Source organism: Haliotis cracherodii, unplaced genomic scaffold, assembly GCF_022045235.1.
Source record: "Haliotis cracherodii isolate W230 unplaced genomic scaffold, xgHalCrac1.p SCAF_20, whole genome shotgun sequence".
Taxonomy (NCBI): domain Eukaryota; kingdom Metazoa; phylum Mollusca; class Gastropoda; order Lepetellida; family Haliotidae; genus Haliotis; species Haliotis cracherodii.
This window is the reverse complement of record NW_027266276.1, coordinates 4,447,167-4,471,084: the sequence shown is the minus strand read 5'-3', so window position 1 is coordinate 4,471,084 and position 23,918 is coordinate 4,447,167. Positions and strand designations below refer to the sequence as shown.

Genomic DNA, 23,918 nt, shown 5'->3' with positions numbered 1-23,918 from the left:
TACTGCATGTAAAGTGTGAATGATACCAGTACACCCATATAGTCCCAAACATGGACTGGTTTGTCTTGGGCCGATATAGATTGCCCCCTCGTTTAGCGATTGCTTTGTTAGTCTTGTGCCGATAAAGGCTTCCACCTCGTTTGTCTTTAAGTTGCCCTTTCGTTCACCACGGTCGATAAAAATGGCAGCGTTATATTTTCCAATAAGTAACATGCAAATATAACATACATGGATGGATGACCGCCAAGGAAACGTCACCACGATGCAAAGTGCCACAGTGTTTAATTTCAAAAGACAATGAACACAAATTAAGAAGTTGGATAAAGAAACTTTACAGTTATGATCACCACATGTCAAAGAATGATGTCAAACGATCTCCAAAACAAAATCATCAGAACAGATAAGAACACGAAACCTCAAAGTCAGTATCTTGTGTGACCACCACGGGCATTGATTACAGCATACATCTTCTGTACATGGCGTGAATTAGTCGGTTGATAAGGCCTTTGGAAGTTGGGCCCCATTCTGAGAAACACCTGACTGATTTCATCCGCAGTTGTCGTCCTTGGTCGCACGTCATTCAGTCTTCTATGAATCTCGTCCCACATGTGGTCAATGGGGTTTTAATCTGGACTGAGTGCAGGCCACTGCATGGGTCGGATGCCATGTTGTTATAGGAAGCCCCTTGTTGCTCGGGCAGTGTTGCACGGGCGTTTTAGTGACGGAAGACATGGTTACCGTGACGTCAAAATGTGGCACGACGTGGGGTCTGATGACTTGACGATGTAGCGGGCAAAATTGACCTGGACCATTATGCTCGAAAACCCCAGGACCAACTTTCTGATTGAAAGCAATAGTACCCCATACCATGATGCTTGGACCACCCCAGGAGTCTCTTTCCATCACACACTCCTCTGAAGAGTGTCCACACGTCTACGCTAAACTATCCTTCTACCATCGGCCGTGGAAACACAGTCTTGGATTTCGCCAGAGAAAAGAAGGCTTCTCCACTGCCGATAACGCCAATTTTAACTGCGTGACCCAACTGTAGTCGGTCATGGCGGTGACGAAGTGTGACAATGGGGCAATGATACGGTGTTTGACAGCAGACATTCCTGCTGGCCAAACGTCGAGGCACTGTTTCAGCACTGGTGCGTCACTATTTGGTACCAGCTGATTGTCGTGCAGTTTCAGAAGCTCCGGTGAAACTTTCCTGCAAGTGCTGACGCACAATCTGTCGATCCTGTCGCGGCGATGTTACCCTCGGTCTGCCACTGCGCGGGCCGTCATTGGGGCTGTTGATGGCCTGGTATCTGTACTGTGACCTGTAGATTCTCACGTGGACATCAAAAGCATTGACAACCATTCGTGCAGCCTGGCCAATATGAAGTCTTCATAAAGCCTAAAGTCTTGGCATGACGCTAGTATCGATACAAGAATGTTGGATATACGTTTTGGGGTGCCTTTTATCAGAAAAGGCAGAAGGAGACGCACGTGCATTTTCACGGAAAGCATACGGGACTTTGAACCATGGCCGTTTGTTAAGCTGCGTTTTGGCGATCCATTCGATCCACATTATTTTTGTTACTTCTTGTCTGAGATTAAACTTGCATACAGACTCTTGTCAAAAACGGGGCGGTCGGGTAGTCTGGTGGTTAAAGCGTTCACTCGTCACGCTGAAAACCCGGGTTCGATTCCCGACATGGGTACAATGTGTGAAGCCCATTTCTGGTGTCCCCCGCCATGATATTACTGGAATATTGCTAAAAGCGGCGTAAAATCAAACTCACTCACTCACTCTTGTCAAAAACGAGAAAATGCATTGCCATATCAATAAGAAACTGTCAAACTTATTTTCATGAAGAGACGTTTCTTTTGCAGTTATATATTATAACTAAATATATAAGTATATATTATAACTAAAATCTAAACCGAAAACACACAAACCTCACGTTATGCCATTATAGTAAATAAATGCGCAGGGTTTCTATGCAAACAGCTATCTCACTCGCTCCGCTTTATGTTCTATGTTTGATGTAATGCTGTTACTTTCTGTAGCTTTGAAACATTCCTGTGGGCGTCACGGGAGCTGAGAATGCAATGTTAATGTAGACGAATCTGTTGCCCAGGGAACTACAGGGACAGACAAGCAGTACAATGTAGATTGAAGAACATCGAGTTTCAAATGCACACATTTTGCATGTCTTGTTTTCAGAAAAAAAGACTCATACAGTTGAATACAAACGGTTAAACGCCGCTTTTAACAGTATTCCGGTTATATCGCGGCGTATCAGATTAATGTCGGAGCAAAGCACGAAGTGATGCAGGTCTCAGACGTTTACCACTTCAGTGAAACCCACGAGCACGGGTATGGTGCTGACAAACCTACAAACATAATAGGGGCGAACCGGGATTCGAACCCACAATCATAGGTTTCTGTTGTGCTTAAGGGACGCAACTCTGCACAGCGAATCGCGGCGCCTAAGACGACTGGGACACCCGTGACCCCTTTGAAGTTAGAAGAAGAGGGAATATCTATGATAAAATAGTTACATCAATCAGTGTATAAGAGAAAATTAACCATGACATAATGCCACGGGAGACTAGCCAATAATGTTAGTAAACTGCATTCCAGGCAATTAAATATCAACTGTCCACATTACACAAGATTAAACACAGATAAAGTCACAGCATGTTCAGATAACGTCGTATCAAGTAGCTTGTTGTGCAAGCCGTTGGGTCCTATGTGCAATTATAAGATCATCGAGTTATGTCCCTTGTTATGTACAGTACAAGATCCTTCCCAGCGCGTGACAACTCCGTTACCCTCCATGTATCATCGCTGTCACTAGTGTGCAAGCGGCCATTACACGCAGGATGAACTTTGCCCTCTTATCCCAAATATAGTGACATGTAGTGAATTTTGAAAATGTTCAGGACTGACTTACTATTTCACAGATGAATTCACGTTTTGATTTTTTAATCAGATTGGTTCGAGATTGCAGAGATGCATCCACTTTTCAAGCTTACATTCTCACTGAAACAATTACATATTGGTTGAAATGAAATAGAAATTAAAATTGACAAAAAAAATAGCTGGAGGAAGAGTATTCAGGGTTACGACAGTCATCACTGAAACATGACGGTCAGTCAGTTGCGCGGTCAACACCATGCATGGCTGTGGCCGCTGGCAAAGTGCGGAGCTCCGCGAAAGGGCTTTCGCTGTGAGGAGCTTGTTTTTCGATGTTTCCGGAAGTAGTTCCCCGGAGGTTGTCATGGCGTCTTGCCTCTACACGGATGTGTTCTTCTTGACCGCCTTCTTGAAAGCTTCTGCCACCTTCTTCAGCTTGGCGGCCTTCAGAGCAGACGTTAATTCTTCCACAGCATCGTCTGTTGTCGTCTGCTTCTTCGTCCATTCTTTCAGGAGTTTGAAGACAGCCGCTCTTTGGCTTTGGCTACTTTCACTGATGGTGTCATAGTTGTCTGACATGCCGAGTTGGGCTGACAGGCTCATGCCATCGTCGGCTTGCTTGATCATCTCCGCCATATTGTAAAGACTGCCTTCATTCAGCGCTGAAATTGATAACAGAAACGCGGTAATCGGGTTGTCCTTATCTCCATAACAAAGCCGCTGTAGCACCACGGCTATATAAATATGAAGAAAATACTTTGTTTATGTTACCATGTAGACCTGTTGATTACGAAAGGACGAAAAAGTGTAATCCAGTTTATCTCGATCCCGTTGGTACGGACACCCCACTAGTATGGACACCCCGCTGGTATGGACACCCTAATTTCCGTATGATTTATGTAACGAACGAATACCGCCAGTGTGGAATATTTCCGTCCTTATCTTCCTGTACCCAAAGTGGGAAACGAACCCGGGCCTTAGGTGTGACGAGCGAACGCTTTTACCACTTGGCTACCCCACGGACCAAGGACAGTACATATTCGGGGCATACCGTCACAAGTGATTTTGTCTAAAGACGTGTTTAGATATTGCCTTACTTCGGAATCAACACGCTCAATGATAGCTCTATCACGATGACGTGTGTATAATCGAATTTGGCCAGGTAAACAAGTGGTTGACAGCAAGAACAACGATCCACGCAACATTCAGTCAGCCATCACCAAGTCCTCATTACTCTTATTCAAATACAGATCTAGTACCATTCACATACCTGGACACAGTGGAGCTTGTGACATCAGAGATGTTGCAGACCCAATGGAGAGACTAGAATTCTGGCGTACCAATTGATGTGGTTGGGTTCCCTGGTAACCGGCGACCCCAGTTGCCATCGACATGGCGTCGTTGTCGATGGACGAGTTGGAAGCATGTCCACTAAAACCAGACATCATCGAGGCTTCATCCCCACCAGAGGCGAGTCTCTTCTGTCTTGGGCCCGATTCATGGTCAGTACGGTAGACTTTATCGAACCCCACCACAGTGTCCATCTGAACAGAGTGCACACACCGTCTGTGTGGTCCCTTGTCGCAGTAGAAGTTGATGATACCGATGCTGGTGTGGATTTCGCCTTTCTTCTCCACCGTAAACATTTTGTGGTTGTCGTCAGCTACATCCAAATAAGTCAGAAGATAGTAGCTCTTAGGAATATCACGAAGGCCCTTCAGATTGCCGACGATGTCAATACGCATGCGATAGCCGTCGAACACCTTAATGTCCTGGGAGCGGCTGTTTTGGAGCTCCACCAGTTTGTCCACCTGGGTGCGTTTCTCTACAACCTTCTCCACGTTGACCTTGTCCACGATCTCCACCCAGAGCTTGGGGAACCCCGTGGGCATGTTTTTCCTCTCACGAAATATCAGAATCTTGGCGATGTAGTTCTTTCCAAACAAGAGTCGAATCTCTGACTCAATGGTTTTGGGGTCATCCAGGGCGTCGTTTCTTACGTAGCTTGCAATATATCTGAAAACACACATGGAGAAATTAATGGAAATCACAGGATAGACTCCATAGCTTGCGAAAGGTTAAATTTAGGGTCATGAAACATTATCAAAATATTCATAAATTACAAACATAATAAATACCAGATAACGTTGAACCAGAGGATCAACATGGCGCCTAGAAATTTTTATAGCATATTGATGCAATTGTCTGTTCTCTCATAGAGCGCACATGTGTAACCCAGAAGGTAAAACAGGTGAGGTGAAATTGGGTTTAAAGTCGCCTCCAAGAATATTGCACTTATATAGCGACGTGCATATGTGTGTGTGGCTGCTTGTGCTAGTCGGGACTGACGCCGATGTACAATGTTTAGTGCTAGCTCACTGAGATACCATGCCGCAGTTTAACATGAATACCTAACTCAGACAGTATACTGACTCCGAGCCGACCAGTCCTTGTTTTAGCCCCTTAATGCCGAGCGCCAGACAGGATAACAACAAGAACAGGCACACCAGTCAATGATTTTGCCAAAATGATACAAACGTGTTAAGTATAATACTTTTCAGTAAGGAATGTTTCAAAAAATATTTTCAGAATTATTTTTGTACTTCGAATGTAAGCATATCATTGTACACATGTGAGACAAAGGTAAAGTTTCTTTTGCAAGTTTGTTTGCATCTTTCCAACTATTATTCATCCCAATGTAACTTTCTCAAACCAAAAACAAATGAAGCACGGCACATTGCGCCGTACAATAATAAATGTGTGTTAATTAAAGACATTACATAGTTCATCATGGGCTATACACTGCGCCCCAAACATCATTGAAATTAATCACGAGTCCGTCAATGCAACTCGTCATCAAATCGATACACATTCCTTACATACTTTTGATGCAGCAATCAACAGCGCTTCACTAAACGTACACTTAAAAAACCCAACAATATTTCAGTTACATCACGGCGTATCAGCTTGATGTGGGAGTATTTAAGTTATATCACGGTGTGCCAGCTCAATGTGGGAGGAACGCCCGAAGTGATGAAGATCTCAGGCGTTTACCACTTAAGTTTAACCTATTAACACGGGTATGGTGTTGACAAACCTGGAGAAATAATCACGGCTAACCTTGATTCCAATCAACGATCATAGGTTTCTGGTACATCAAAGGGGCGCAACTCTACACAGTCTCGATTAACGAGTTAAATTAACAGATTATAACGAAACATGTTATACATGAGAATAACAAACGGCAAGAAGTGATATTAACTCCATAAATGACCATCTGTCATTATGTTGCCATGTCATTTTGGAACTAACGTAAATAGGACGTCAACGGTTGGTGTACGGGTTGGACACTTACGATAAAGGAATACAACTTAAGGGGAGGTAACTCTTGCATGACAATAGTTCCGTCAAAGTGTTATGTTCACTGCAGTAAAATATCAAGTGTTATGTTCATGCAATGGAAATATCCCTTTTCTCAACTTCAGGAACTCAGTCTTCCACACTGAAGTGTATGATAAATAGCTATAAATCAATGCTACACGAGGCGGGTATATCACGTGACTTACCCACTGAACGCCGACACTTGCAGATTACACACGTTCCCCTCATTCATCCCAATCTCCGTACTTCGGTCCATCATGGTAATCTCATTGCCAACCATCCGGAACATGACGAGTGTGACGTCATCATCTACAGGTTTGTTCTCAAACGGGAGTTTGACAGTCACTGGCTTCTTGAAGGTGATGGCCTTGGAGCTCTCCCCATAGATGCACTCGGTGACCCCCACCACAGACTTACACATCGGGTCCTCGCCGGTCAGGTACTTTTCCATCGCAGTCGCGTCAGGGGGGATAATCTGTGAAAAAGAAGTTCCGCTATAGTGTATGTTACAATGAGGTACTACCTACTTATCGTAAACTACCATCAGTGATACTGAACTCCTACCACAACTACCACTACCACCACCGCAACCACTACCAGTACCACTACCACTGCCGCTACTAATACTACTGCTACTGCTACTGCTACTGCTACTACCACTACATGGACAAGAACACATCATGCACAACAACATTATTAGTTTCATCAATTAAGATATATCATGAACGATTTTCATCATTGAAAGGACATTATGAGCTACGTTAAAACGCGTTATGAAGTGTTTACATGACCAAGGAGAGATTATGAACGGTTGTCATCAACAAGGAGATATTATGAACTGTTTTGGTCAACATGTAGACATTGTGACTTGTTTTGTGGACAGGAAGACATTTTGAACTGTTTTGGTCAACAAGTAGACATTATGAACTGTTTTGTGGACAGGAAGACATTTTGAACTGTTTTCATCAATGAGAAGACATTATTGACCGTTTTGGTCAACAGGTAGACATTATGAACTGTTTTGTGGACAGGAAGACATTTTGAACTGTTTTGGTCAACAGGTAGACATTGTGACTTGTTTTGTGGACAGGAAGACATTTTGAACTGTTTTGGTCAACAAGTAGACATTATGAACTGTTTTGTGGACAGGAAGACATTTTGAACTGTTTTCATCAATGAGAAGACATTATTGACCGTTTTGGTCAACAGGTAGACATTATGAACTGTTTTGTGGACAGGAAGACATTTTGAACTGTTTTGGTCAACAGGTAGACATTATGAACTGTTTTGTGGACAGGAAGACATTTTGAACTGTTTTCATCAATGAGAAGACATTATTGACCGTTTTGGTCAACAGGTAGACATTATGAACTGTTTTGTGGACAGGAAGACATTTTGAACTGTTTTGGTCAACAGGTAGACATTATGAACTGTTTTGTGGACAGGAAGACATTTTGAACTTTTTTTGTCAACAGGTAGACATTTTGAACCAACAACGTACCTGGAAATCCAGTTCCTGGTCAGTCTCCACCGCGCCAGCTGGAATTTCCACCGCCATCTTGGAAGTGTCATCGACCTTGACCGTCATGCCCTCAGGAGGGATCTTGACCTTCTTAGTAACAAGGTCGCCCACAATCACGAAATCCTCAACTTGGGTGGTTTTAAATTCGGCACTGTTTTTCTGAAAATAAACCCATAAAAAACCCATCATAAATCATCTCTGTTGAAAGTCACTGTTTTAACTTCGAAAAGATCGTTTGGATAGAATAAAAGAACAATACATAACTATTGACTTATTATTTTCCTTTTTTTGTCCAATGTACAACTCTTGTACCTGTGTCATATATTATATTTGATGCAGTTTCCATATTGTTTAAATATTTTGAGGACCACTCCAATGTTAAACCTTACTTAAGCCTAAGTACACATGCTACCCGTTAATCTGCCCATAAAATACTGCAGCCGTGCAAGAACCCGCTGTACAGCAGTTTTAGTTTCATCTTGGTCCCGCTGATGTCCCTAGTTTGTCAGTGCCGTAGTTCTGATCGTCGTTTCATCAAAATGGTCACCGCACAGGGTTGCATCACTTTGGCCAAGAGTCTACCCGGAAGGTGGGTGGTTCGATTCCGCGACATACATAAAGACGCTAAAGATGCTACTTGTTGTTCTTGAACGCATCGTTAAGCCCAATTTCACTTCACACCCAGGCAATAATTCCCCCAACATCGTGTATACATCTCACTCACTCACACACTCACTCACTCACTCAGGAAGTTTATTTACCAACCTTAAATGAAGCATCCTCATTTTTCCATGACCCATTGGAATGCATCTTGACCTTGACCTTGTGGCGTTTAGAGATATCCTTGCCGAGTTTAACGACAACCGTGACATTCTCAGTCAGAGTCACTTTCGGCCCCGTCACGTGATAAATGTCACTGGCGATAAACTCATTCTTCTCGGTCAGGATCTCCTCTATCTGTTTATTCCTCTCATCCATTGACCATTTTTCGATCTTGCATTCATTTATCGCCAAAGCGTCTTCTTTGTTCTTGAAGGTCAACTTTAGGCCAAGATCTTTGAGCTCACTTTGTTTCCAACTGTTGTCGACCTTGACCTTGACCTTTTTGGGTTTCCTAGTTTCTTCTTCGCTGCTGGAATCCGACTCTTCTTCCTCGGACTCACCCTTCGTGGGTCTGCAAATAGTAGACAATGTTGTGCGAAAACAATTCCCATCAACACACCATACACTGGAGGAAACAAATTCCTCAATACAGAATTAAACAAAAATAAAACCTATTTATCGAACTATTTAAGGCATCTGTGTACAATTACTGTCGAAGGGTGCGATTCACATGCATCATGCGTGCTCAGTAGGGCTACGTGTACGGAGTAGGAGCACACATATATTAGCAATATCTCTATTTCTAGAAACTTTGAGGCAATAGAATAATGTAAGGCGGGATGTTTTATAGTCAGGTGGGAAAGGATGAAAATCTATTAATTAATTTTGTATGGCCTAAAGTAGCGAATATGGAGTCGTGTAAAAACATCGGACAATCTCATTTTAGCCAAATGCTACAAATATCGTCTTTAATGAATATGCTAGCCGTGTATAATATTGCCTCATGGAGAAAATCACTGGCCTGTGATTATGTCTGTAACTGACAGTGCAACCGCGAATAGCTGATGTGGCTATAAGCAATATTTACTCTCTCACTGACAGTGATATTTTGTTTCCAGCTTCCGGACACTTTAATGATTTCACTATCCATGCATATTCATGCACACAATTTCTTTTGTTAAATTATATTGAGCATGTTGAGGGTTTTAACTTAAAATACATAGGAAACTGTACCAATCGGAGAGGACTCTACTCTACTCTACATGGGACTTTGTGTATGTAAATTACATAGCATTTTCAAGCTGAAGTCTTAAGTTTGCTAAATGCTACTTGGAGAATGAAGAGAATGACCACCGGACTACTAACGTGCGCATGCGCCTTGACCTTATGATATTACGCATGCGCACGGACAGCGTCTAAAAAACGAGAACACGAGAACGCGATATCGCGAGAAAATGAAATGTCCCGTTCTCGCGTTGTCGCGATTTCGTGTTTTTGTGGCCTGATCTGACAAGTAGAGATTACGAGATTGCGAGATTTTTTATCATGTCCAAATGTCGCATTCTCGCGTTGTCGACTTTTGACAAAAATGGCTTTGTATCAAAACACGAGAATGCGAGATCGCGAGAACGCGATATTTTGGCCAAATCTCGCTATCTCGCATTCTCGTGTTTTTGGCAAATTTAGCTCGTTTCCAAAGGTCGAAATCGCGAGAATAAGACATCGCGAGAATGTCCCTTACGGTATTCCATATAAAATGGCAGCATGGTATCTCAATGGGCAAGCAATAAGAAACAGGCATTAGTCCAGACTGGTACAAGCAGCACACACGCATGCACACACGCACGCACGCATATGTGTACTTGTTGTTGGTACCTGTTGTTTATATCATCAGGCATTGAGGTATGCATGCACGTCGCTATATACGCGCAATAAGTGCAATAAGCAGAAACCCTATTCACCTCACCTGTCCTCACCGACTTTCCTAGTTTTCATGATGACACACATGCTATTTCCCACTGCACTTATTTCATACCAGGGGGAGCCAGATTAGGCAAATTGTTGATGATCAAGAAGGGGGTCTCATGACCCACAGAGTCCTGGTATAACATAATGTGTGAAAGCACCACTCACGGGAGTGATTAATTTGTATTTCAATGATAGAACTATCGCCAACCATCTCACGCTCAATTAAGTAATATCATTGAAAAAGGCTGGAGTGTACATTCCTGTACATAAAAAATATCTTAGGTAGGCAGCGGAATTCCAGAGTGGAAGAAATAGCCTCGACAATTTCCAAAATCCAAGATCCCGCCTCTCCAGCACCGTTGTCGGAAGTGTGTTGACCTCGGAGAGGATTATGTTATAGAATAATTATCAACCAACTCCATCAACGCAATCTATCCAATTAGGGCATGAACTGTTTGGCCGCCCCTTGTCTCCTCCTACATAGCCTCACAAGTAACAGGACACGTGAAGATCCGGGGTAGGACAGGTCTTCAGCATCCTATGCTTGCCCTAAAAGGCGACTATGTTTGTCGTAAGAGGCGACTAACGGGATCGGGTGGTCAGGCTCGCTGACTTGGTTGATACATATGTCACCGTATCCCAATTGCGTGGATTGATGCTCATGATGTCAATCACTGGATTGTCTGGCCCAGAATCGATTATTTACAGACCGCCGTCATATAGCTGGGATATTGCTCAGTGCGGCGTTAAATATCAAACAAACAAACAAACAAGCAAACAAACACAATTAACAGACTCATTTAATGCTACCTATCACTGTCATTCGCACACATTGAAGTGTAAAACTGACAATCTACTTTTCCCAAATATATCAAACAAACGCATATTGCTATAATTGATTTACATAATTGGGATAACTCTCATCGAAGTGTCTAAATCATGACGCGCATTCTGATTGGCTTGAGCCGTTTAGAAAAGGGGGAGGAGCTTGCTTGTACGTTGCGGAAAGAAGCGAGTGGTGACGAATGGAATGTTTCATTACGGAGGGCACGGCGAGTAATAACGGGTGTGATTCGGGAGTCAAGTGTTACTTCCTATGTTAACTAAGCAAACATCGCCCTACACACAAACATCAGTCGCGTACTTTCAAGCTGTCTTCCCAAGTGTGTTCAATTTAAACTTCTAAGATATATGAGAATATTTTACACGCCAGGGTCTGCCATTGTTTCCTTGCGTGTACCGAACACTGTCAGTGGAAGATATCTATTACACACTCCCTATGTCAATGTACTTGAGAGCACTTGATAATATCAGTGTTCCGAGTTAGTAATCACGGTCTATAAAAAAAACCTCTATGTCGGACTTACTTTGGCTGAATACCAATGAAGCGGTTGAACAATACCAAGAGGGTCTAGCGACATGCCGCGCAGGCCACAAAACATTTGCTACCTATTTCAAAGAGACATGACTATTGAAAAAAATGATGTACCTTTCGCACAATCTCGCTTCACGTTTCTCTACTGTCTTCTTTATATTTTTATACGAAGCGAAATGAGTTCGTGAGTTCGTGAGTGCGTGAGTGAGTTCGTTCGTTCGTTCGTTCGAGTTGTATCATGGTGTGTTCCTTTAGTGTGGGGGGAAAGTCCAAATGGCACATGATGTTACCTTGCATAAAACAACTGCTAAGTTGACTCAATTTATCATACTTATCTCTTTATCGATTGACACATGGACAAGTGTCACACAATGAGCGATAAAGAATTACCGTAAAACATCATCTCGTAAAGTCATCTCGTATATCCACTTGTAAACCAAGTTCTTGTATTCAATTGGGTCCACAAAGGATTTCAGAAGGTCTACCAGCTACCAGATGTCTACACATACCACACTGTCATATTCAGAACGTATGTGTTTTTCAAGTGTTTCAGGGTGTCTATTTACAAGACGAATGAATAGAGTGTCACGAATGAATGAATACACGAATGAATAGAGCCTCATCTAGATCTGAGAAATGGTATTTCAGTGGTTGTCAGTTGGAATGTGTATCATCGTACACATATTTGGGAGTTGTATTTTCAAAGAATTTGTCATGGTCGAAACATACTTACTTACAATGCTTCATTACAGGCTAAACGGGTAATGTTCTCGGTTCTAAAATCCCTTTCATCACTTAAACCTATTCCACTGAAACTATTTTTTAGAATATTCGACACTAAAATTGCTCCAAATATGGGGCTGAAATGTGGAGTTTTGAAAACTGTAAAAAAAATAGAAAGTATCCATGTACTTGCTTGTAAACGTCTGCTAGGTGTTAAAACGTCTACTCCCAATCATGTTGTGCGAGGAGAGTGTGGAGGATACCCACTGTACATTTCTGCGTATTAACGCTGTATAAAATATTGGTGTAAACTTATGTCCCTACCAAATTCACGATATCCTAAGAAAAGTTATGATATGTTATTTCAGCTAGCCACACATGGTAAAACTAATTGGGCTTCAAAAGTCAAAACTCTTTTATACAGCCTTGGATTTGGATATATATGGGAGAACCAATATGTTATTTGCCCCGAATCATTTATTTCCGAATGTAAAGATCGGTTAAACTGTGCTTACGAACAGGATTGGCATTGGTCCTTAGCAAATAGTTCTAAAATGTTCCATTATACACTTTTCAAAAATTCATTTAGTCTAGAGTTGTATTTGTCTGCTATCACTATCAACAAATTTCGTGTTGCACTAGCCCAGTTTCGCTGTAGCTCCCACACTCTCCACATTTAAGACTGGTAGATACGTTAATACTCCACGAGAGCAGAGATTGTGCAATAGTTGCAACCAAAGATATGTCGAGAATGAATATCATTTGTTATTAATTTGTAACGCTTATGATGAACTCCGTCTTCAGTATTTACCACAGAAGTATTTTGTACATCCTACTCTTGCTAAATTCAATATGCTTATGGCGGTAAACAATGAAACTGTTATTAGAAATGTTGCAACTTTTATATACAATGCTATGAATGTTAAACTCCAAACACTAAGCATATAACTGTCAATGATGGACCAAATATTGTACCATGGGCCGCTGGCCTACACATGTACATGAATAAAGAATTGAATAGAGCCTCATGCCCGCAGACAGTGTCTGGTTTTCTACCAGCACAATCCTGGTTACACTACATTGATTCCTGATATCCGTGAGTGCTGTATTGCGTTACTCAGGCTATACTTCCTTTTTGCGGGCCGACCAAAGTAATCCTGTACTTGGATGTTTGTTAGAGACAGGAAAGGAGTCATGCAACTCTATGTTTTTACTACGTATTTTTAAATATATTTCCAGCAGATCCATTGAGTTTGAACTGGTTATCGGCTCGTGTTGATATATTTAATATAAGACTCGGGTGACGTTCTCTATATCCCCATAAATAGTTAATACGGACATGTGTCATCCCTGATGATTCCGAGAAGGCTGTGCCGTACAGACTACTGGAGTTTACAGTAAATACCAGACAAAACCAGCTCGTTTAACGACGCACTCATGATTGATAGCACGCCTGGGGGTTATTGAATGGTGTTCAGATAAGCTGAAAGCAAACACGTACTGTAACAGAAATTATTGTCCCAGTGTTTACATTATAGAGTATTAGTTCAGTGGCACACAACCACACGGAATGAGTTCATGATGGCAATACGAGTCATTAGCCCTGTCGCGCAACCAAACAAACGTTGGAGCTACACGTAAAAACTAAAATAACACGTTCGCAAACGTTTTAGAAATGAATAATTTTATGTTAAAGTAATTTAACACCTTAAATTGAACACCTGTGTGAGAAATTTTACTTAAGCATAAAAAACCCATTAATCGGTCACTGGAGATACTTAAGATTTAATGTCCACAGGGAAATAGAAGGACCTCCTAACGCTGAACTGAATCTACGCAGAAATATCTTGTTGTGTGTATATCAAATGAAAGTCACATGCCACAGTGAGCCACGGATCTAGGCAACGGATATCCAACAAAAACGTCGTGAAACATTACAACAACGATATGTCTTATTCACAAAGAAACAGGGCTCTCAGGGGTACTTCAGCTGGGTTCAAACATCTCAGTAGATAGGCCATATGCCGCAGTTGGTGATGCTAGTGTCAAACGCCAAGAAACAAGATGGCCATGTGAGCCTGGAACAATGCTAGCAACATATACATGGAGAACCAACATTGACACTGGAACAATGCTAGCAACATATACATGGCGAACCAACATTGACACTGGAACAATGCTAGCAACATATACATGGCGAACCAACACTGACACTGGAACAATGCTAGCAACATATACATGGCGAACCAACATTGCCACTGGAACAATGCTAGCAACATATACATGGCGAACCAACACTGACACTGGAACAATGCTAGCAACATATACATGGCGAACCAACACTGACACTGGAACAATGCTAGCAACATATACATGGCGAACCAACATTGACACTGGAACAATGCTAGCAACATATACATGGCGAACCAACACTGACACTGGAACAATGCTAGCAACATATACATGGAGAACCAACACTGACACTGGAACAATGCTAGCAACATATACATGGCGAACCAACATTGACACTGGAACAATGCTAGCAACATATACATGGCGAACCAACACTGACACTGGAACAATGCTAGCAACATATACATGGCGAACCAACACTGACACTGGAACAATGCTAGCAACATATACATGGAGAACCAACACTGACACTGGAACAATGATAGCAACATATACACGGAGAACCAACATTGACACTGGAATAGGACATAAACTTCTTGAATCGGAAAATGTTTTGCCTCTGAAAGTAAAATGCCCTGAAGGGGTGCCCTACCCGCGGCATGGTGGAAACAAGTAACAATAAACATGTATGGATTGTTTTTAACAATGTTCATGTTGAACATGGGCACTTGAATATCAGAGGCGCAGTGTACAGTGTGCCAGTAACTTGAGATCATAGCTAAGAAAATAGGACGACTTAACTGTACAAAAGACCCACTGGTTGGTTGAATCGTAGAATTGAGACATGTTTCGATCATATCGTCCTATGACACCGTGGTGACAATACAAAAATATCCAAGGCGGTACACAGGCGGTACACAGGCTGTACACAGGCGGTACAGGGGCGGTACACAGGCGGTACACAGGCTGTACACAGGCGGTACAGGGGCTGTACACGGGCTGTACACAGGAGGTACAGGGGCGGTACACAGGCGGTACACAGGCTGTACACAGGCGGTACAGGGGCTGTACACGGGCTGTACACAGGAGGTACAGGGGCGGTCCACAGGCGGTACACAGGCTGTACACAGGCGGTACAGGGGCTGTACACGGGCTGTACACAGGCGGTACAGGGGCGGTACAGGGGCGGTACACAGGCTGTACACAGGCTGTACACAGGCGGTACAGGGGCGGTACACAGGCGGTACACAGGCTGTACACAGGCGGTACAGGGGCGGTACACAGGCGGTACACAGGCTGTACACAGGCGGTACACAGGCTGTACACAGGCGGTACACAGGCTGTACACAGGCTGTACACAGGCGGTACAGGGGCTGTACACAGGCGGTACACAGGCTGTACACGGGCGGTACACAGGCTGTACACAGGCGGTACACAGGCTGTACACAGGCGGTACAGGGGCTGTACACGGACTGTACACAGGCGGTATAGGGGCTGTACACGGGCTGTACACAGGTGGTACACAGGCGGTACAGGGGCGGTACAGGGCGGTATAGGGGCTGTACACGGGCTGTACACAGGCGGTACAGAGGCGGTACACAGGCGGTACAGGGGCGGTACAGGGCGGTACAGGGACTGTACACAGGCTGTACACAGGCGGTACACAGGCTGTACACGGGCTGTACACAGGCTGTACACAGGCGGTACACAGGCTGTACACAGGCGGTACACAGGCGGTGCACAGGCTGTACACAGGCGGTACAGGGGCGGTACACAGGCTGTACAGAGGCTGTACACAGGCGGTACAGGGGCTGTACACGGGCTGTACACAGGCTGTACACAGGCTGTACACAGGCGGTACACAGGCTGTACACAGGCTGTACACAGGCTGTACACGGGCTGTACACAGGCGGTACACAGGCGGTACAGGGGCTGTACACAGGCGGTACACAGGCTGTACACAGGCTGTACACAGGCTGTACACAGGCTGTACACAGGCGGTACACAGGCGGTACACAGGCTGTACACAGGCTGTACACAGGCGGTACACAGGCGGTACACAGGCTGTACACAGGCGGTACACAGGCGGTACAGGGGCTGTACACAGGCTGTACACAGGCGGTACACAGGCGGTACACAGGCTGTACACAGGCTGTACACAGGCTGTACACAGGCTGTACACGGGCTGTACACAGGCGGTACAGGGGCTGTACACAGGCGGTACACAGGCGGTACAGGGGCTGTACACAGGCTGTACACAGGCGGTACACAGGCTGTACACAGGCGGTACACAGGCGGTACACAGGCTGTACACAGGCGGTACACAGGCGGTACACAGGCTGTACACAGGCTGTACACAGGCGGTACACAGGAGGTACAGGGGCTGTACACAGGCTGTACACAGGCTGTACACAGGCTGTACACAGGCGGTACACAGGCGGTACAGGGGCGGTACACAGGCTGTACACAGGCGGTACACGGGCGGTACAGGGGCTGTACACAGGCTGTACACAGGCTGTACACGGGCTGTACACAGGCTGTACACAGGCGGTACACAGGCGGTACACAGGCTGTACACGGGCTGTACACAGGCTGTACACAGGCGGTACACAGGCGGTACAGGGGCGGTACACAGGCTGTACACAGGCGGTACACGGGCGGTACAGGGGCTGTACACAGGCTGTACACAGGCTGTACACGGGCTGTACACAGGCTGTACACGGGCTGTACACGGGCTGTACACAGGCTGTACACAGGCGGTACACAGGCTGTACACAGGCTGTACACAGGCTGTACACAGGCTGTACACAGGCGGTACACAGGCGGTACACAGGCTGTACACAGGCTGTACACAGGCTGTACACAGGCTGTACACAGGCGGTACACAGGCGGTACACAGGCTGTACACAGGCGGTACACAGGCGGTACACAGGCTGTACACAGGCTGTACACAGGCTGTACACAGGCTGTACACAGGCTGTACACAGGCTGTACACAGGCTGTACACAGGCTGTACACGGGCTGTACACAGGCGGTACACGGGCTGTACACGGGCTGTACACAGGCTGTACACAGGCGGTACACAGGCGGTACACAGGCTGTACACAGGCTGTACACAGGCGGTACACAGGCTGTACACAGGCTGTACACAGGCTGTACACAGGCTGTACACAGGCTGTACACAGGCTGTACACAGGCGGTACAGGGGCGGTACACAGGCTGTACACAGGCTGTACACAGGCTGTACACAGGCGGTACACAGGCTGTACACAGGCTGTACACAGGCTGTACACAGGCTGTACACAGGCTGTACACAGGCTGTACACAGGCTGTACACAGGCTGTACACAGGCGGTACACAGGCGGTACACAGGCTGTACACAGGCTGTACACAGGCTGTACACGGGCTGTACACAGGCTGTACACAGGCTGTACACAGGCTGTACACAGGCTGTACACAGGCTGTACACAGGCTGTACACGGGCTGTACACAGGCTGTACACAGGCTGTACACAGGCTGTACACAGGCTGTACACAGGCTGTACACAGGCGGTACAGGGGCGGTACACAGGCTGTACACAGGCTGTACACGGGCTGTACACAGGCTGTACACAGGCGGTACAGGGGCGGTACACAGGCTGTACACAGGCTGTACACGGGCTGTACACAGGCGGTACAGGGGCTGTACACAGGCTGTACACAGGCGGTACAGGGGCTGTACACAGGCTGTACACAGGCTGTACACGGGCTGTACACAGGCGGTACACAGGCGGTACACAGGCTGTACACGGGCTGTACACAGGCTGTACACAGGCGGTACAGGGGCGGTACACAGGCTGTACACAGGCTGTACACAGGCGGTACACAGGCTGTACACAGGCTGTACACAGGCTGTACACGGGCTGTACACAGGCTGTACACAGGCGGTACACAGGCGGTACAGGGGCTGTACACAGGCTGTACACAGGCTGTACACAGGCGGTACACAGGCTGTACACGGGCTGTACACAGGCGGTACACAGGCGGTACACACCAACAGACATGAGAGTCATATTCTTTAAATCATCCAAATCAAAGCGACAAAACCCTTTCCATATTTATAAAAAAAAATATCTCCTAAATCAGAGTCAATTGTACGATTCCAGTTTGTAAACAGCAATAACCAGTATCTTGATGTGTAAACATATTCATAAGAATAGCCAACCAGGTTCAATGGCTGAGTGATAACGATGTCATATGACATGTAATTGGTTTGTCATGTAACCAACAACGTCATAATAGTTCGCAATAGTTTTGATTTGTGATGCAATTTCAGTGTAGCCATATATCAATTCTTTCGTTTATATTTCGATCACAAGATTACTGTTCTTTTGTTTACGCTGGAAATGCAACCAAACAAGCACATATTTTACGTTCGTTGAAAAAAGCCAATATATTAAATTGAATATGCCTATGCAACTGCTTGTCTGTTTCGTTGAATAAACATGTCTCAGGAGGACCGACTATTTGGGATGAGGCTTCACAGTAGGACTGTCTCCCCTCAACTGACTTAATACAAATCGGGCGGTCGGGTTGCCATGTGGTTAAAGCGTTCGCTCGTCACGCCTGAGACCCGGGTTCTATTCCCGACATGGGTACTATGTGTGAAGCCCATTTCTGGTGTCCCCCGCCGTGATATTGCTGGAATATTGCTAAAACCGGCGAAAATAAAACTCACTTAATAAAAATAAAAAATCACAGAACTGCAAAGATGCAAGTTGAGAACGTTAACGCCCACCTGAAGACCCGTGTTAGAGAAGAGTCAAATCCAGTACCCACCATCTACGATGAGGAACTTTCAAATACTTCCCCATTCTACATCATATTACATAAAGAGCGTTTGGTACAAATGTGCAATAAATATCTTATATAATTTTGTTTCAGATTCTTGTCCAAACTATACCTTCAGTAAAATCATTTGTACATAAATTGTTTGATGCTACATACCATATATGCTTTTGTTCAACAATAACAAATCTGTTCCTGAATCTTTATTGGTCTACGATCGGATGAAATAACATCCGACTTGGTACCTGATGTTCCAGCACTGAACAAGTGAAGGTCCGTTCAAGAAAGATAAAGTACATGCCTACCTTGCCTATTGTGATAACATTACATGCCGTGATGGAACTACGTAGTTTGTATAGATTCAGAAATTTGTATGAATCACTGAGTACATAAGTTTTTAGATACATTTAATGACATGATATTATTAAAAAGTGAATATACATAAACCTTATCAAATGTTGAATATATTAAGATGCTTGTAATAATGTCTACATGAACTGGTACAAAAATGGATTTGTACCTCATAGAAAGAATGCATACATCATCAGATGCATACCTGTGTATTGGTTACATCTTTGCCAGATGGTGATACGGCCTATAACCCCTTGTGGTTACTATATCTAAAATCAAAAGTTGGCACAGTGCGGGGTAACACCTTGATACATGGTCTACTACACACAAGGGCTTAGGCATTGAACAGGGTCATAGGGCAAAAATAAAGAGATATTACGAACAATTCATTTTGCTAAATTAACATTTTCTCAGTAAAGATACTGCATTGATAAATCACTAATACGGATTTTCATTTTTAGACAATAAAATATCTTTTTGTCGTTTACCTGTTTTGTAAAAAAAAATAACTGGAAGCTGTTTTTCGAGCGCCATGACATAACTCACTTCCGCTGTGATTTCGTCAGCAAACGTTATAACCTTGACCTTTCTCTCAGTTTCTATGGAGACTGAAACGGTTTGTTTTTGTTGATTCCCGGTGGTTATGAATAGACTGTACATATCTCTCCTCTACCAGTAAGAATGCATGTTCCTCAAGAGAGGCTGAAGGAAACATTCGACCATGACCAATCTCAGATACTGGTCATGTTATCTTGTGCCGAGACTTTAACACAGACATTAGCAATCCCCAGAGCTCGAAGCGATCACACTTACTCCAACACAGACATTAACCATCCCAGAGCTCGAAGCGATCACACTTACTCCAACACAGACATTAACCATCCCGAGAGCTCGAAGCAATCACACTTACTTCAACACAGACATTAGCCATCCCCAGAGCTCGAAGCGATCACACTTACTCCAACACAGACATTAGTCATCCCCAGAGCTCGAGGCGATCACACTTACTCCAACACAGAAATTAGCCATCCCCAGAGCTCGAAGCAATCACACTTACTTTAACACAGACATTAGCCATCCCCAGAGCTCGAAGCGATCACACTTACTCCAACACAGACATTAGCCATCTCCAGAGCTCGAAGCGATCACACTTACTTCAACAGAGACATTAACCATCCCCAGAGCTCGAAGCGATCACACTTACTTCAACACAGACATTAGCCATCCCCAGAGCTCGCAGCGATCACACTTACTTCAACAGTACCCCTGTGTGCGGAATATGCTATCTTTCTGAAGCAGTGGCAAAGCAGTCGGGCTTGTCCCGACATGGAGAAAAACATTATGCGATTCAACCCGTCTGTCTGATACCTTTCCTGTCATAGTGACTCTAAATACTTCAATATTTATTGCATGACGCAGCACAGTAGTACTCCTGCCATGTGACGTCAGCCTGTAAACAAACCAGACCATCAACCGCGCATGCTCTCTACTGCACACAAATCGTCAAAAGCTGGTCACCTTGAACTTGGTGTTCCAAGCCGAGGTTCACAGACTGCTAAGTGATGTAATGTCTGACACGAGGAAAAAAGAGCTGTTGTGGTAGAGAGTTACTCTGACTGTATTGCCAGAATACCCATGCTTGCTGTAAAAGGCGACTCTCAGAATAGGTCTTCAGCAACCCATGATTACCGTAAAAAGCGTAACGGGATCGACTAACGGGATCGGGTGGTCAGGTTCTCTGACTTGGTTGGTGCATGACATCGTATCCCAATTGCGTGGATCGATGCTCATGACATCAGTCATTGGATTGTCTGGTCCAGACTCGATTATTTACAGACCGCTGTAGCTGATATATTGCTGAGCGCGGCGTTAATCAACAAACAAACAAAACTAACCGAAAGCACCAGGAAAACAAAGGTGGTCAGCAGAATAAATAAAACTGACGAAAAACTTTCCCTTATCACAAGACATTCCTGCTGTGGTCCTTTGTACCATTCCGACTACGCCATAAGAACGTGTTGATGATTCACTATCAAAAAGTGATGATACGAGGAGTTCGCGAGGTGTACCACACGTTACAAACACATGCAAAGGCAAGTTAATTGTTCACCTGAATAAACACGGGAACGTATGGTACATGTCAAATGAATTGCATCGAGCATCATCTTTGTCACTGGTGCATCAAATTCGGAAATGTCCTCTATATGTTTCTATTGGCTGTAACCCGGATGGAACACTTTGGGGCAAGAGTCATATGACGCTCTTTGAATTTTTAAAGGGAATCACAACAATACATCAAACGTAGAATAATCAGAAACATTAATGTCACTTACTTTTTCTCTACCTCCAAGACAGGGAGCGCCGAATCAATGTTACCCATGGTGCAACTGTCACGTGTGCCGCGCTGAAATGTATATTGAGTATCGGTTGAAATAACAAAATTGTAAATCTAAAAAAGGACCAAGGATAATTGGTCACAATAAAGAAATTGAAAACAACAGAGTGTGAGTTTGATAAACACTGCTCAGATATTAAATGGAAATAGATGATGTTAGGCTAATATTGTTATTTCATAATACACGCCATTGGGTGTATTTTCTGTACATGTCATAGAATTTGTTTCAAATCTTGATAATATCCAAAACTTCATTTTCTGTACATAAAATGCATTTATTTTTAATTCCAACATATCATAGAATTTGTTTCAAATCTTGATAATATCCAAAACTTCATTTTCTGTACATAAAATGCATTTATTTTTAATTCCAACATATCATAGAATTTGTTTCAAATCTTGATAATATCCAAAACTTCATTTTCTGTACATAAAATGCATTTATTTTTAATTCCAACATATCATAGAATTTGTTTCCATTTTACAATACCTATCAGAGGGTTTATTTCCAATAGAAAAAATAATGTCAATAGACATTCTGGTCATATCTACTTTACATATCTTAGGATTTATTTACAATACAAAGATCATATGTTTTATTTACAATTCATGTCATGAAATATATTTTCGATACATATCATGTGGTTTATTTACAATACATATACATTTTTATGCATATCATAGGATTTCATTTTTTGCAATGGATAAAATAGGATTTAGTAACAATACATGTCATAGTGAGTGAGTGAGTGAGTTTATGCTTTACGTCACATCGGCAATATTTCAGTCATATCGTGACTATACATGTCATAAGATATATTTTCTATACATATAGAATTTATAGGACTAATCACAGGACTAATGTACAATGTATATCATAGGACTGGTGTACAATACATATCATAGGACTGGTGTACAATATATATCATAGGACTGGTGTACAATATATATCATAGGACTGGTGTATAATATATGTCATAGGACTAATGTACAGTATATATCATAGGACTGGTTTATAGTATATGTCATAGGACTGGTGTACAATATATATCACTGGACTGGTGTACAATACATATCATAGGACTGGTGTACAATATATGTTATAGGACTGGAGTACAATATATGTCACAGGACTGGTGTACAATATATATCACAGCACTGGTGTACAATATATGTTATAGGACTGGTGTACAATTTATATCATAGGACATATGTACAATATATAACAGCACTGATATACGATATATATCTTAGGACTGGTGTACAACATATATCATAGGACATATGCACAATATTTAATAGCACTGATGTGCGATATATATGTCATGGCTGATACACAATATATATCATTGCACTGGTGCATGATTTATATCATGGGACTGGGTGGGACTGGTTTACTGTACATATTATTGAAAGGTTAAAGTATCGAATACGAGTAAACTCACTTCAAGTTTGAAACTTCAAAGTGTCATGTCGTGACGGTATTTGTAATAACAAATGCCTCATTATATTAATTACGACACACTTCTTTCGTATTACACACAGAAATGTAACATTGATGACTTAAACTACTTACAAGTAACAACACTGGAACAACACAGGAACAACACAGGAACACTCACCAAGTCAGTACACTGTTGCCAATGCGCAATACTTCAGCCGGGCACTAAACACTGTCTCAACAAGCTTGTACGTACACGCACCTGTATGTTAACCGTTAAAACGACATT

The 23,918-nt window shown here is 43.4% G+C and overlaps 1 protein-coding gene across 1 annotated transcript; it reads right to left on the bottom strand.

The window, feature by feature from the left end:
- Positions 1 to 3,000: 3,000 nt before the first annotated feature.
- On the bottom strand, positions 3,001 to 22,187 carry LOC139470289 (uncharacterized). The gene is made up of 6 exons (XM_071252649.1): positions 22,127 to 22,187; positions 8,580 to 8,988; positions 7,794 to 7,973; positions 6,478 to 6,767; positions 4,182 to 4,927; positions 3,001 to 3,573 (listed from the first exon to the last, which is right to left on the bottom strand). Exons 1-6 carry the CDS (start codon positions 22,171 to 22,173, stop codon positions 3,290 to 3,292), a joined length of 1,956 nt encoding a protein of 651 aa, XP_071108750.1. The 5' UTR covers positions 22,174 to 22,187; the 3' UTR covers positions 3,001 to 3,289.
- Positions 22,188 to 23,918: the final 1,731 nt, after the last annotated feature.